The sequence below is a fragment of the Leuresthes tenuis genome, unplaced genomic scaffold (assembly GCF_036924035.1).
Source record: "Leuresthes tenuis unplaced genomic scaffold, fLeuTen1.0.hap1 SCAF_11, whole genome shotgun sequence".
Classification (NCBI taxonomy): Eukaryota; Metazoa; Chordata; class Actinopteri; order Atheriniformes; family Atherinopsidae; genus Leuresthes; species Leuresthes tenuis.
Genome location: NW_027325365.1, coordinates 11,713,003 through 11,723,054, shown reverse-complemented (window position 1 = coordinate 11,723,054; position 10,052 = coordinate 11,713,003). Strand labels below are relative to the sequence as shown.

The window sequence follows — 10,052 nt, the reverse complement described above, 5'->3', positions numbered from 1 at the left end:
CAGATATTCCTGACAGAAACACAACAAAAACTATTAAACAGCAGCAGGCGCGCTAACTGCGCTTTAAAGTGTCGTGTAGCAACAAGCAATTACTTATTCTCTTTCTTGGGAAAGACCAAAAGCATAACCACACCTCCCTCTTGTTTGCTCTTCTTGTCTCCAGTCTCCTAAGCAGTACTTTTTTTAAGCGTTACGGGCGTCCCAGCAAGTACCGGAAGAAAGAAGGAAAGTTTGCAGTGATCGAGCAGGAACTCCTCTCCACATTTTCCATGACAGGTGCATTTCCTTGGCTCCATTTAACATTCAAAGGCTGAATGTGGAAAATCTGACCCACTGAGACGGTCCAATAATAATTAGCTCCGGTTCCCTTATCTTCCCGAGCAGTTTTTTTCTCTCTTATTCTTTCTTTGGTTTGGAAACTTAGCACAGGACTCGTTTTTTTCTTTACTCTGTGGTCAAAACGTTGCCAGTATCAAACAGAAAATGGGAGCCATGCAATATGTAAAATAGAATAACAAAAAATGGGTATTTTATAGAAAGTTTTACTGTGATAAAACATTATTTAAACCATGAACTTATCGACGCTTCCCACTACACATGCACTGTAGTGAATGTGCACATGCAATTGCTGTTTTATAGTAATTCTCTTGAGAAGAAATGTGTTTAATTTAGCCGTTATGGCTTTGTCGTGTTATTTCAAACTATTGTATTTTAATATTTTATGTCTCATGATGTCATGTTGATCAGGAAATTACTTATCAGTGTATCTTAGTGAGACCTTCCTGGTTGAAAAGTTGAGTTTGAGTGTATGCAAAATAACGAAGGAGCAATTCATTGTAAAGTGACTGATAACTGTATGTGCCAAAGCTACCTGTTCAACAACTTATTACTTAAAATATATATATATATATATATATATATATATATATTGGCAAATCTACCTATGAAAAAATTATTTTTATATTTGTGGAGTGAACCAGATGTAAATTATCAAATCCAGCATGATTTTAGACCAACACTCCTAAATGTAAAATTGTGAAGCCTTCGAATAATCGATCATCAACAGTACATAAGATTCTCAAAAGATTTGGAGAATCAGGAGACATCTCTGTAAAAGAGACAGGGCAGAAATCAATATGTGTGATCTTCGGACCCTCGGGCAGCACAGTATTGACAACAGTATTGATTCTGTCATGGAAATCACTGCATAGGATCAGGGACACATTTTATTATTTTTTTGGAAATTCTCCGTGCTCTGAACTAAAGATGACAGCGACCATCCGGCTTGTTGTCAGTTGTCAGTTCAAAGGTCTCAACCATCTCTGATGGTGTGGGGATGCATCTGTTTCTATGAAACTTGGTCATCTGAAAAAAGGTTTAAACAGGTTTTAGAACAACGTATGCTCCCATCCAGATGACCTTGCATATTTCAGCAAGACGATGCCAAACCTCATACTGCATCGGTTACAACAGCGCAGCTTTGTAGAAGAAGAACAGTGGAAGCGGAAAACCTTTGGCGAATCATGAAACACAAAAATAACAAAGAAGATCGAGGACTGTTAAGCGGCTGAAATCCTCCATCAGACAAGAATGAGACAACATTCCTCTCCCTAGGGTCCAGATGTTTGCAGGCTCTTGTTAAAAGGAGAGAGGAAGATGCTGTGGTAAACTTGGACCTCTCCTGAACTTTTTAGAGTTTTTTTGTCTCTGCATTTAAATTTAAAATGCCTCACTTTCAACATTCAGTGTTTTCTGTTCTAATGTAAATAAAACATTATGACATTTGGAAATCACCGCTTTCTGTCTTATCTGAGCTTTTATACAGTGTCCCGTTTCTTTGGAACTGGGGTTATGAGCTAAAGTCTCCACAGCAGATATAGATGGAACGAAAAGCAGAGAGTGAAATCACTGGAAGGTTGAGTCCCATTCATCCAGATGTTTCCTTTTTGGGGTATTAATCTCCTGATCTACTCAACACAGCACAGACCTGATGGCCGCAAAAGTATGTCCACTCTTATGTAACTATTCAGGGACTGCTTTTATGGAAGCTTCTGCTTCTCCACTCATTTATTCAGGCTTTACCTTTAATCTGCCACCTGTTATGGCGCAAAATTCTTGAAATACACTGCAAGTCTTTTCCTGAAATTCAAACTATATATTGACAACATATATTATCAACATCTTACTACAATTTATAGCAGGCATTAACTTCCAAGTACATTACGGCCATATTAGAGTTGAAGAAGTTTAAAAGTTCACACGTGGTTTGTTGAGTTTGCTGAGTCATAACCCAGTCCACAAACAGGGATCTAGTGAGCAAACATTTCAAGGAAATTCAGAGTATAACAACGACGATGCATCACCAAGCAAGGCGGTTGTCTGGTGGACAGCACATAAAGTTGTGGCTGCGGTGTGCAGCTGCCAGATGTGAGTAGAACTGCACGAGTCAATCTGCCCTGGATGAATAAAGGTTGTTAAAACACTGCAAACGTTGCTTGGCACAGCAGTGTCTGCTCGGTTTTAATTCAGAACGGTCTGCATTCCAAGTCCAGCACGACATGGTGAATATGAGGTGCATACGACTTCACAAGCTCTACATGCTGGATGTTCGCCGCCCACAGCGCACCGGTGAGGTCCCTTAAAAGAGAAGCTACATGGTTTGCCGTTTCAGCGGCCCAGGCCTTCCACACCTCTCTGTCAGCGTTCTTTCGAGAAAGCCTCTGAGTGGCATCATTAGTGCTCTGTAACGGTGAGGTGACGTTCTGATGGATGTGTAAAATGCCACCGGTCGTTCTCTTCAGCAGCCGGCAGGCAACGGGCCAGCCGTCCCCAGAGCTCGGGATGAGACCCAAGTTCACACGGTCAGCAACATCGCACAGCTGGAGCTGGGGAAAGGAAAAATATACAAAGTTCAGTCGAATAACCTGAAGTATCTCTTTTTAAGAGATTAGTTTTAGATTTTCAAAACATTGAGGAGGAGCGCATTTGAGTCTCAATGAAAATCAAATCGTACAACCGCAGCTCTGAGAAGGAGATGCAGACTAAATGATGGTCAACGGGATTTAAGTAATTTTATTCTAAACCTCTACTCATGACTAAATAGTGATAAAAATGCTACGATGCCTCTAAAACTTTGTAGCCGCTTTTTCTTTCAGAAAGGATCCACATTTTGACAAAAGAGCCAGACTGAACATGGAATAAACCGTCTACTGAAACCAAACAACAAGGAAAACATTCAAATGTAAAACTCATTTTCCCACAAAGATTTCTTTAGACTTAGAAATCGAGGCAGCCACCAACATTACCATTTGTTATCTGGCTGATACGTTACATCTTCATGGATGACTTCTCATTTCAATCGCCACTTAAAAAAAAAAGAAGCTGAATTTGTTTAAAATTTTGTTCTGTAAATCGATCATGAACTTATTTCACTGATCAGTCAGGGTCAGATTTATCTCTGATCCCAACACGACCACTAGAGGGTGCAAGTGACCAGATTAAGTATTTTTCACAGCATCTGTGGCATACGTGTTGGCATTTTATATATGAATAGCGTTACTTGACGATTGTCTCCTTGATGAACGGTGCAGCGGTCGGACACGCCGTTCGCCTCGAGGTTTTTCTGTAAAGCCTCGACAGCATCGGGGTTCCACTCACAGGCGTGAACATGACTGGCCTTCGCATGTACCAGATATGGAAGAGTGAAATAACCGATACCTGACGTGAGACATAAATGTGATCGTTAAACAACAACAAGTTTAATAACTCTGATTAGGTTTAATCAGAGATGCAAACACATGTAAAAAAAAAAGACACAGAGCACAAAATTAAGCGTTTGAAGCTCATTTGATGTATACTCTTAGTTCTTGGATTTTAAGATATTTTCATCTATTTTTTCACATTTGCGTCTTTAAGTGGGTGCGTTTATAAAAAAAAACCAACTGTGTTACTCAGAAACTTTAACAGCACGTAGTTCAACCTCAAGAGAATAGAAATGAGTCCCCTCTAAATGTGTACAAAATAGATTTTGATGATTCAGCAACATTTAAAGCCACCTTATGATCCACTGAGGCTACAGGACAGATTATGGCTGCAGCTCTCTCGCTGCTTGGTTCATCAGGAGCATTAAAAAAAGAGATTCACAATGTCCAATAATGTAACCACACTAACAAAAGAAAGGGAATAATTAAACCTAAAAGAGACATTGTGAGGAACAGGTGACACAAGTTGATCAAAGTTTTTACAGAAACTGAATTTATTCCTTCCAAATTGTGTTTTTTTTTTTTTTTTTTTGCTCTGTAAAATATTTTGGGCTGTGTTTTAATAAAGTTTTATGTTATTAAAAAAAAGTGGCATTTACTGTGGGGCTGCTGCATTTTATTGCATTTATCAATGAGATGTTGAAATGCATTGAAAGAGGACTATAATGCATGATGCTGATTTAATACCTGCATATAAATCCACAACAGTCTCTCCTCTGCAGTCAAATGCAGCCACTCGGAGCTTCTCTGTTATGTTCCCAGCTGAGAACATGCACTTTGTGACGTCAAACTCATATCTGAAACAAAGATGGCATTTCAAATATACTTCAAGCATAATATGTGTTAAGAACTCCTCCAATCAGAAAGCAGACAAGCAACAAATAATAGAGACTTACCTGATGCCGTTGTCCACATGTTTGACCCAGCTGTGATCCCCCAGCAGCATCGTCACCGCAGGAGACCTGAATCCATCTCTGGAAATGCGGCTCATCTTTGCCAGACGCTTTGCCCCCAGTCCTTTGGCCACTACACTCCACAACTGGTCACCTAAATTAGTGAAAAGCAAACAATTTTCTCCTTACATATTTTGGTCCGTTTACAACAAAGCAAAGTGTGTTCAAGGCTGAGAGCAGTACCAATTTTCTTCCACAGTGGCAGGGTGAAACAGCTATCTCCCAGCAGGATGAGGTCTCCATGCCGCTGGAAGCTGCGAGGGAGGTCAGCCCTGAGCTCCTCCATCCATCTTTGACCGTGAGACTCCAACAGCTCCTGGAGCATTTTCTCCACTTTATTTCCACCTGACCTCCCTTTCTGTCTCTTTGAATGCAGTGGAGACTGTGGTGAGAACATCAGGAGACAGAAAACATACGTGAGCTCAGCAGCGTAGTGCAGAGTGCCGTTGATTTAGTTTCATTCAGCTGTCATTTACCTGACTCCAAACTATTTCACAAGGACCTGAAGGTACTCTGTCTCTTAGTGACTGAAGATCAAGTTGTGACAGACAGGATGGTAAAATGGGCAGGAGGACTGTCCCATCTGAGTCTTTAACTAAGGCCAAACTGTGGTCAAAAGCTTCCCTGGACTGAAGGCATCTCCTACAAGAGCAATAAAATGTGACAGGTATTCCAGACAAAAGAAAAGGCAAAATTCAAAGAAACTTTCTGTCCGCTTTGCTTTCAGTCTTATGCTAACTGCTAGCTAATTTAGCACAAACAAACATTCACGCTGTAACTGCACGGTTACCTGATCTGCTGCGTATGACAACGAGGAACACGAAGACAAGGCACGGCATCCATTTTTATAAGCAACAGCCTATTTAGGGTTTGATGAGTGTTTACTTATTCACACACGAAATGTCAAGCAGCTAACCGGTAGCTTGTACACCGCAGCGCGTTTCCAGTCGGATTATTTTGATGAACGGACATGAACTAACGTTTAGTGCCGCAGCGGTTTAAACTAATCGGGCGCTCAATGTCAAATATTTATCTCCCCGACAGTAACTATGGGTTTATTGAACTACGTATTTACTGGAGAAACAGTTTCAGGTTAAATCTCCGAAGGCACAATTAAATTATTATCAGTTTGGACAAGTTGCTCGCTGATACCGACAGATGGAGACAAATCATTAGGGAGGCGAGTAGTGAAGTAAAGTAAAGCTGATATTCAACCCTCTGCCAAAAATCATTTTAATCACCACACTTCGAGGATTTGCAGATTTTGCAGAGCAGTTGCACCGGCGTGGTTTGTATGGCTCCATCAAAAGAGCTTTAATCGGAATACAATGGAAGGGATTGACATACAGGTTGATCCAGAGGGATTTCAAAGCATCAGGATGGAAAATTTAAAACAATGTGACTGAACATAGAATATGCAAAAAAAAACAAAAAAAACAGGAGTCAATGTCTATGACCAAACATTAAGAAACCAGATGAAGAGCATTCAGAAAAGCCAAACGTAATTCACCACTAGCACCTAAACAGAGGAAAACCAGGTTGCAGTGGATTAAAGACTGTAGATGATTGGATGAAATGGATATCCGGTGGTGATATCTGCATTAGACAAGGAGATGATGCTGAAGCTTTAGTTTGGTGCAGGTTGGGTTAAACATAGAAAGATGGCCGACTGAAGAAAACAAGCAAATTTCAACAATCATTAACGATTTTGGGTTGACGTAAAGTACCAGGGGAGATTTTTGGACACTTCTCTCCTTTCTCATTGATTAAAATGAGGTTCGATGGTGATGACGTCATTATTCAGCATGATAATGTGTTATGCCACATAGCAGAGGACTCACATTTTCTTTCAGGAAGGACATATCAACTCTTTGATAAGTCCAGCAAATGTCAGTCCTATTAAAGAACGAAGAATATTGTTTTAATTAAAACAATTCTGTGTTTAGTCTATTTTTATATTACCGTAACTAAAAAAGCTGAATAAACATCCTCCAGATGGATGGAAAGGATCAGTTACTCAAGTCAGCTGACTGCATGCAGAATTATTAGGTAATTTTTTATCTTTTGATTTATATATTATTGTTAAACAGTCCTCAAACCTGAATGTTAACAAAGGAAAATTGATTTTATTGTCTCTCACAAGAATGAGACTAAATTACAAAAATATTGAATAAAGTTCTTCCAGCTTTAGTTTTTTATGATCTATTTTTGAGTTGGGAACATAACAAATAACACACACACATACAAAACCCTCATTAAATAACATTTTTTACTTGTCATAAATACTTCCATCCTGAGGTCATGTGAGTTCCTTTGATCCATTACCATCAATCTTTGCTAAGGAAACAATCACAGCTGCCCAAATGTTGATTTTAGGGATGTATGTTCTTCGCTGTTTGTTCATTTTTGCCCTTGAAAAGTTGGTCAACATGGACAGATTACAGAGGGACCCTACACAGGCCCAAAGGACTAAGGAATTATGAAGAGACTGGTCTTGTTCTAGAAGTATAATTATGTCTGTGTCCCAGGAAAACACAAAACAACCTAATTGAGATGCAGAACAGCTGTAAAATGAGCACAAACAGACAAAAAGCAACGCAAAATGACAAACATGTGGCACTTAACAGCTCTGAAGAGATTCAAAATGACCATAAAGAGACAAAAAATGATGCAAAACAATTCCACGGTACACAGCTGGAGCCTGTTGTGCATCTCTGTTCTGTTTCACAGTAAGTCTGCGATGGCAGGTCGTAATCCAGTCATCTCTGAGGCATTTTCTGGCTCACCTTGGTTGTATTGATGATACATTAACCTACTTAAAGATCACGGCCTTTCTTAATGCTTTGGAGTTTGTATTAACATCATTACGTGCTCACGAAATTCTCCTTTTTCTTTGAGCAATTTCTGACTTTTTTGTGTCACCTCATTTATTTCTTGTTCACCTTTTGAAAATCAGGCTGCTTGATAATTAATGATGAATTATTCACCCACCTTGTGGTGAGTTCATTTCTTTGGGCCACAGCCTCCCTCATTACACAAATCAACACCATCTGAAAAAGATTAAATATGATGAGAATTTGAGTTATGTGTTATTTCGAGTTGGAAACCACTGAAATTATGAGAAAGTCAGAATATTAACCATGTTAATAGCATGTGATTGTGTTGAAATGGCTTCTAAGCTCATTATTCAATGAAAAGTTGCATCAGAGAGTCACGTTTTTTCAGTCTTATTGTCAGAAAAATCGCTGAGTCGCTGGATACAATTAACACAAAACATTTATTTCTTGCAAGAGGGAGACAAGTCCGCACAACTGATCTGGAAGCTGGCTCAGAGTTGTCTGACTCACAAAATGATACTATTGCTATTTATATTATTTATGTTTACTGGCCACACAATCTTATGGGAAACTAACATTACTAGTCATACAGTGTTATAGGAAAATGAGTCCAGACAGTCAAAAACAGTCTCACTAGCTACACAATGTTATGAGAACCAGAAGGAAGGAGGAAGCCTCCCCATCATAAACCTTTATTCCTGCAGCTTTTCTCATAGTATAACTTCATGATTTTTCTTAACACTTATGTAGGCGCAGCAGCCTAAGAAATGTCTTTTTAAGTTTTAGTTCAGAAGTAATTTCCTCAATGTTACACCCCAAATCCTTCACAGTTGCCCCTTTTTTTTCCATAAATTGAATAGTGAGGCTGCTTTAAAGATTTGGTTCTGTTTGTAGAAGACTGGTTTACATCAGAAAGACAGATTTTTTGATAAAGTTACTGATACAGTGACCACGATGTCTTGACTTTTAGTCGCAGTATGACTGAAAAAGTGCTCTATCTTACAGTCTCCATGATGCAGCTCGGTAGTGACTCTCAAGCTTTTAATAAGAAATGTGTTGGTCCCCGAGCTTAACCCTTTAATGTCCTGCTCCACCTTTTGTGCAGATGTTAAAAGTTTAATAGAAAAATAACATGATTATTACTTGTTATTTCTTTGACTTGACAAAGCTCAGAACACAAGTGATTTTTTACTTTTTAGTCATTAAATTTCAAATGTAGTGGGACTAAGTTGACTAAGTTTGTGACTATCTATTAGTGAGTATTGTAGAGGTGGCATGGACCTATCTTTAGTCATTTGGAATAAAACTATAACTTTAATCATTAATCTGTATTTTTGCTGAAAGATCAACCCAGAGTCGCCTCCTTTGTCGTTCCTGATGAATTTCGCCTCAGACTTTAAACTGTCTGCTGTCATCAGTACAAGTCAAAGCAACATCTGACATGTCATGTATTAATAATGTCCTCCGCTGAGGTAGATGTAAAGCGGCAGGGATCCTGACTGAAGGACACGTACTGCACAGCAGATTTATTTATTTTTTAATCTGTGATGTGTGACATCATGACAGGATGAGAGTGAAGGATGTTTGGTTCTCTCTGTGGTCTGTTTATGGTTCAGCCTTTATCTTCGTGTCTCATTGACTGTCATATGTGTGCCTTTGTTTAACTAAAAGGTGGTAATATTTGCTTTCTGACTGAGATGAGTCATAATTGAACCATCATAATGTCAATTTACTTAAAGAGGCACGTATAGCTAGTGTAAAGTCATATACAGGAATATTATAAAGATACAAAGATAAAGAAAAAAAGTGAAGGCTGAGAAGATAAATGATGATCAGTAATGATCACGTACTGGAAGACTCCAACATTATGACATATTTATACAGGAAATGAAAGTAAACTGAAAACCCTGGCTCCTTTGAGTTGGACAACTTTGAAGACAGCTTCGTCAAAATTCAGTATATTGTAAATTAAAGATCAGGAATAGTATGAAAGCTCATGGTTTAAAGATTAGAGCCTGTTAGGGCTGAGTGATAAGATTAATTCATTCGAATTTGCCATTTATGATGATTTGTTTTTATGAAAATTGTCCTTTTTCCTCTTTAATAAGCTCATACATACATACATACATAGATAGATAAGAAGACATAGAGCTGAGATGACATGTGTACACATACGTATATGAGATGAGGTGTCATAAATACATAGATCTATAAGATGAAGTGAAAAACACACACATATACACCTACACACACATACCTTGAGGGCTGCTGTCCCACTGCCAACACACCTGATTCAGATCGATGCCTCATTAGCTGGTTTGTGGAGAATTTAACAATCTTTGGAAGACATCCATTTAATCTGAATCGGGTGTGTTGAAGCAGGGAAACATCTAAAACCTGCAGGACAGCGGCCCTCAAGGACCGGCGTTTGAGATCCCTGATATATGAGATGAGGTGACACACACTGATATCCCCATCATGAAGCCAACCCTTAAAGGTGA

The 10,052-nt window shown here is 38.9% G+C and overlaps 1 protein-coding gene across 1 annotated transcript; it reads right to left on the bottom strand.

Annotated features, from left to right (window-relative positions):
* Positions 1–2,009: 2,009 nt before the first annotated feature.
* On the bottom strand, positions 2,010–5,655 carry trmt12 (tRNA methyltransferase 12 homolog). Its single transcript, XM_072395426.1, has 7 exons — positions 5,505–5,655; positions 5,191–5,356; positions 4,898–5,096; positions 4,658–4,808; positions 4,449–4,558; positions 3,560–3,717; positions 2,010–2,885 (listed from the first exon to the last, which is right to left on the bottom strand). The coding sequence occupies exons 1-7, from the start codon at positions 5,555–5,557 to the stop codon at positions 2,526–2,528; spliced, it is 1,197 nt and encodes a 398-aa protein (XP_072251527.1). The 5' UTR covers positions 5,558–5,655; the 3' UTR covers positions 2,010–2,525.
* Positions 5,656–10,052: the final 4,397 nt, after the last annotated feature.

Coding starts and splice junctions, on each gene's coding strand:
- trmt12 (XM_072395426.1), bottom strand. CDS start 5,557: ATGGATGCCGTGCCTTGTCTTCGTGTTCCTCGTTGTCATACGCAGCAG. Junction 4,809..4,897: donor GCCACTGTGGAAGAAAATTG/GTACTGCTCTCA, acceptor TCACTAATTTAG/GTGACCAGTTGTGGAGTGTA. Junction 4,559..4,657: donor CATGTGGACAACGGCATCAG/GTAAGTCTCTAT, acceptor TCTTTGTTTCAG/ATATGAGTTTGACGTCACAA.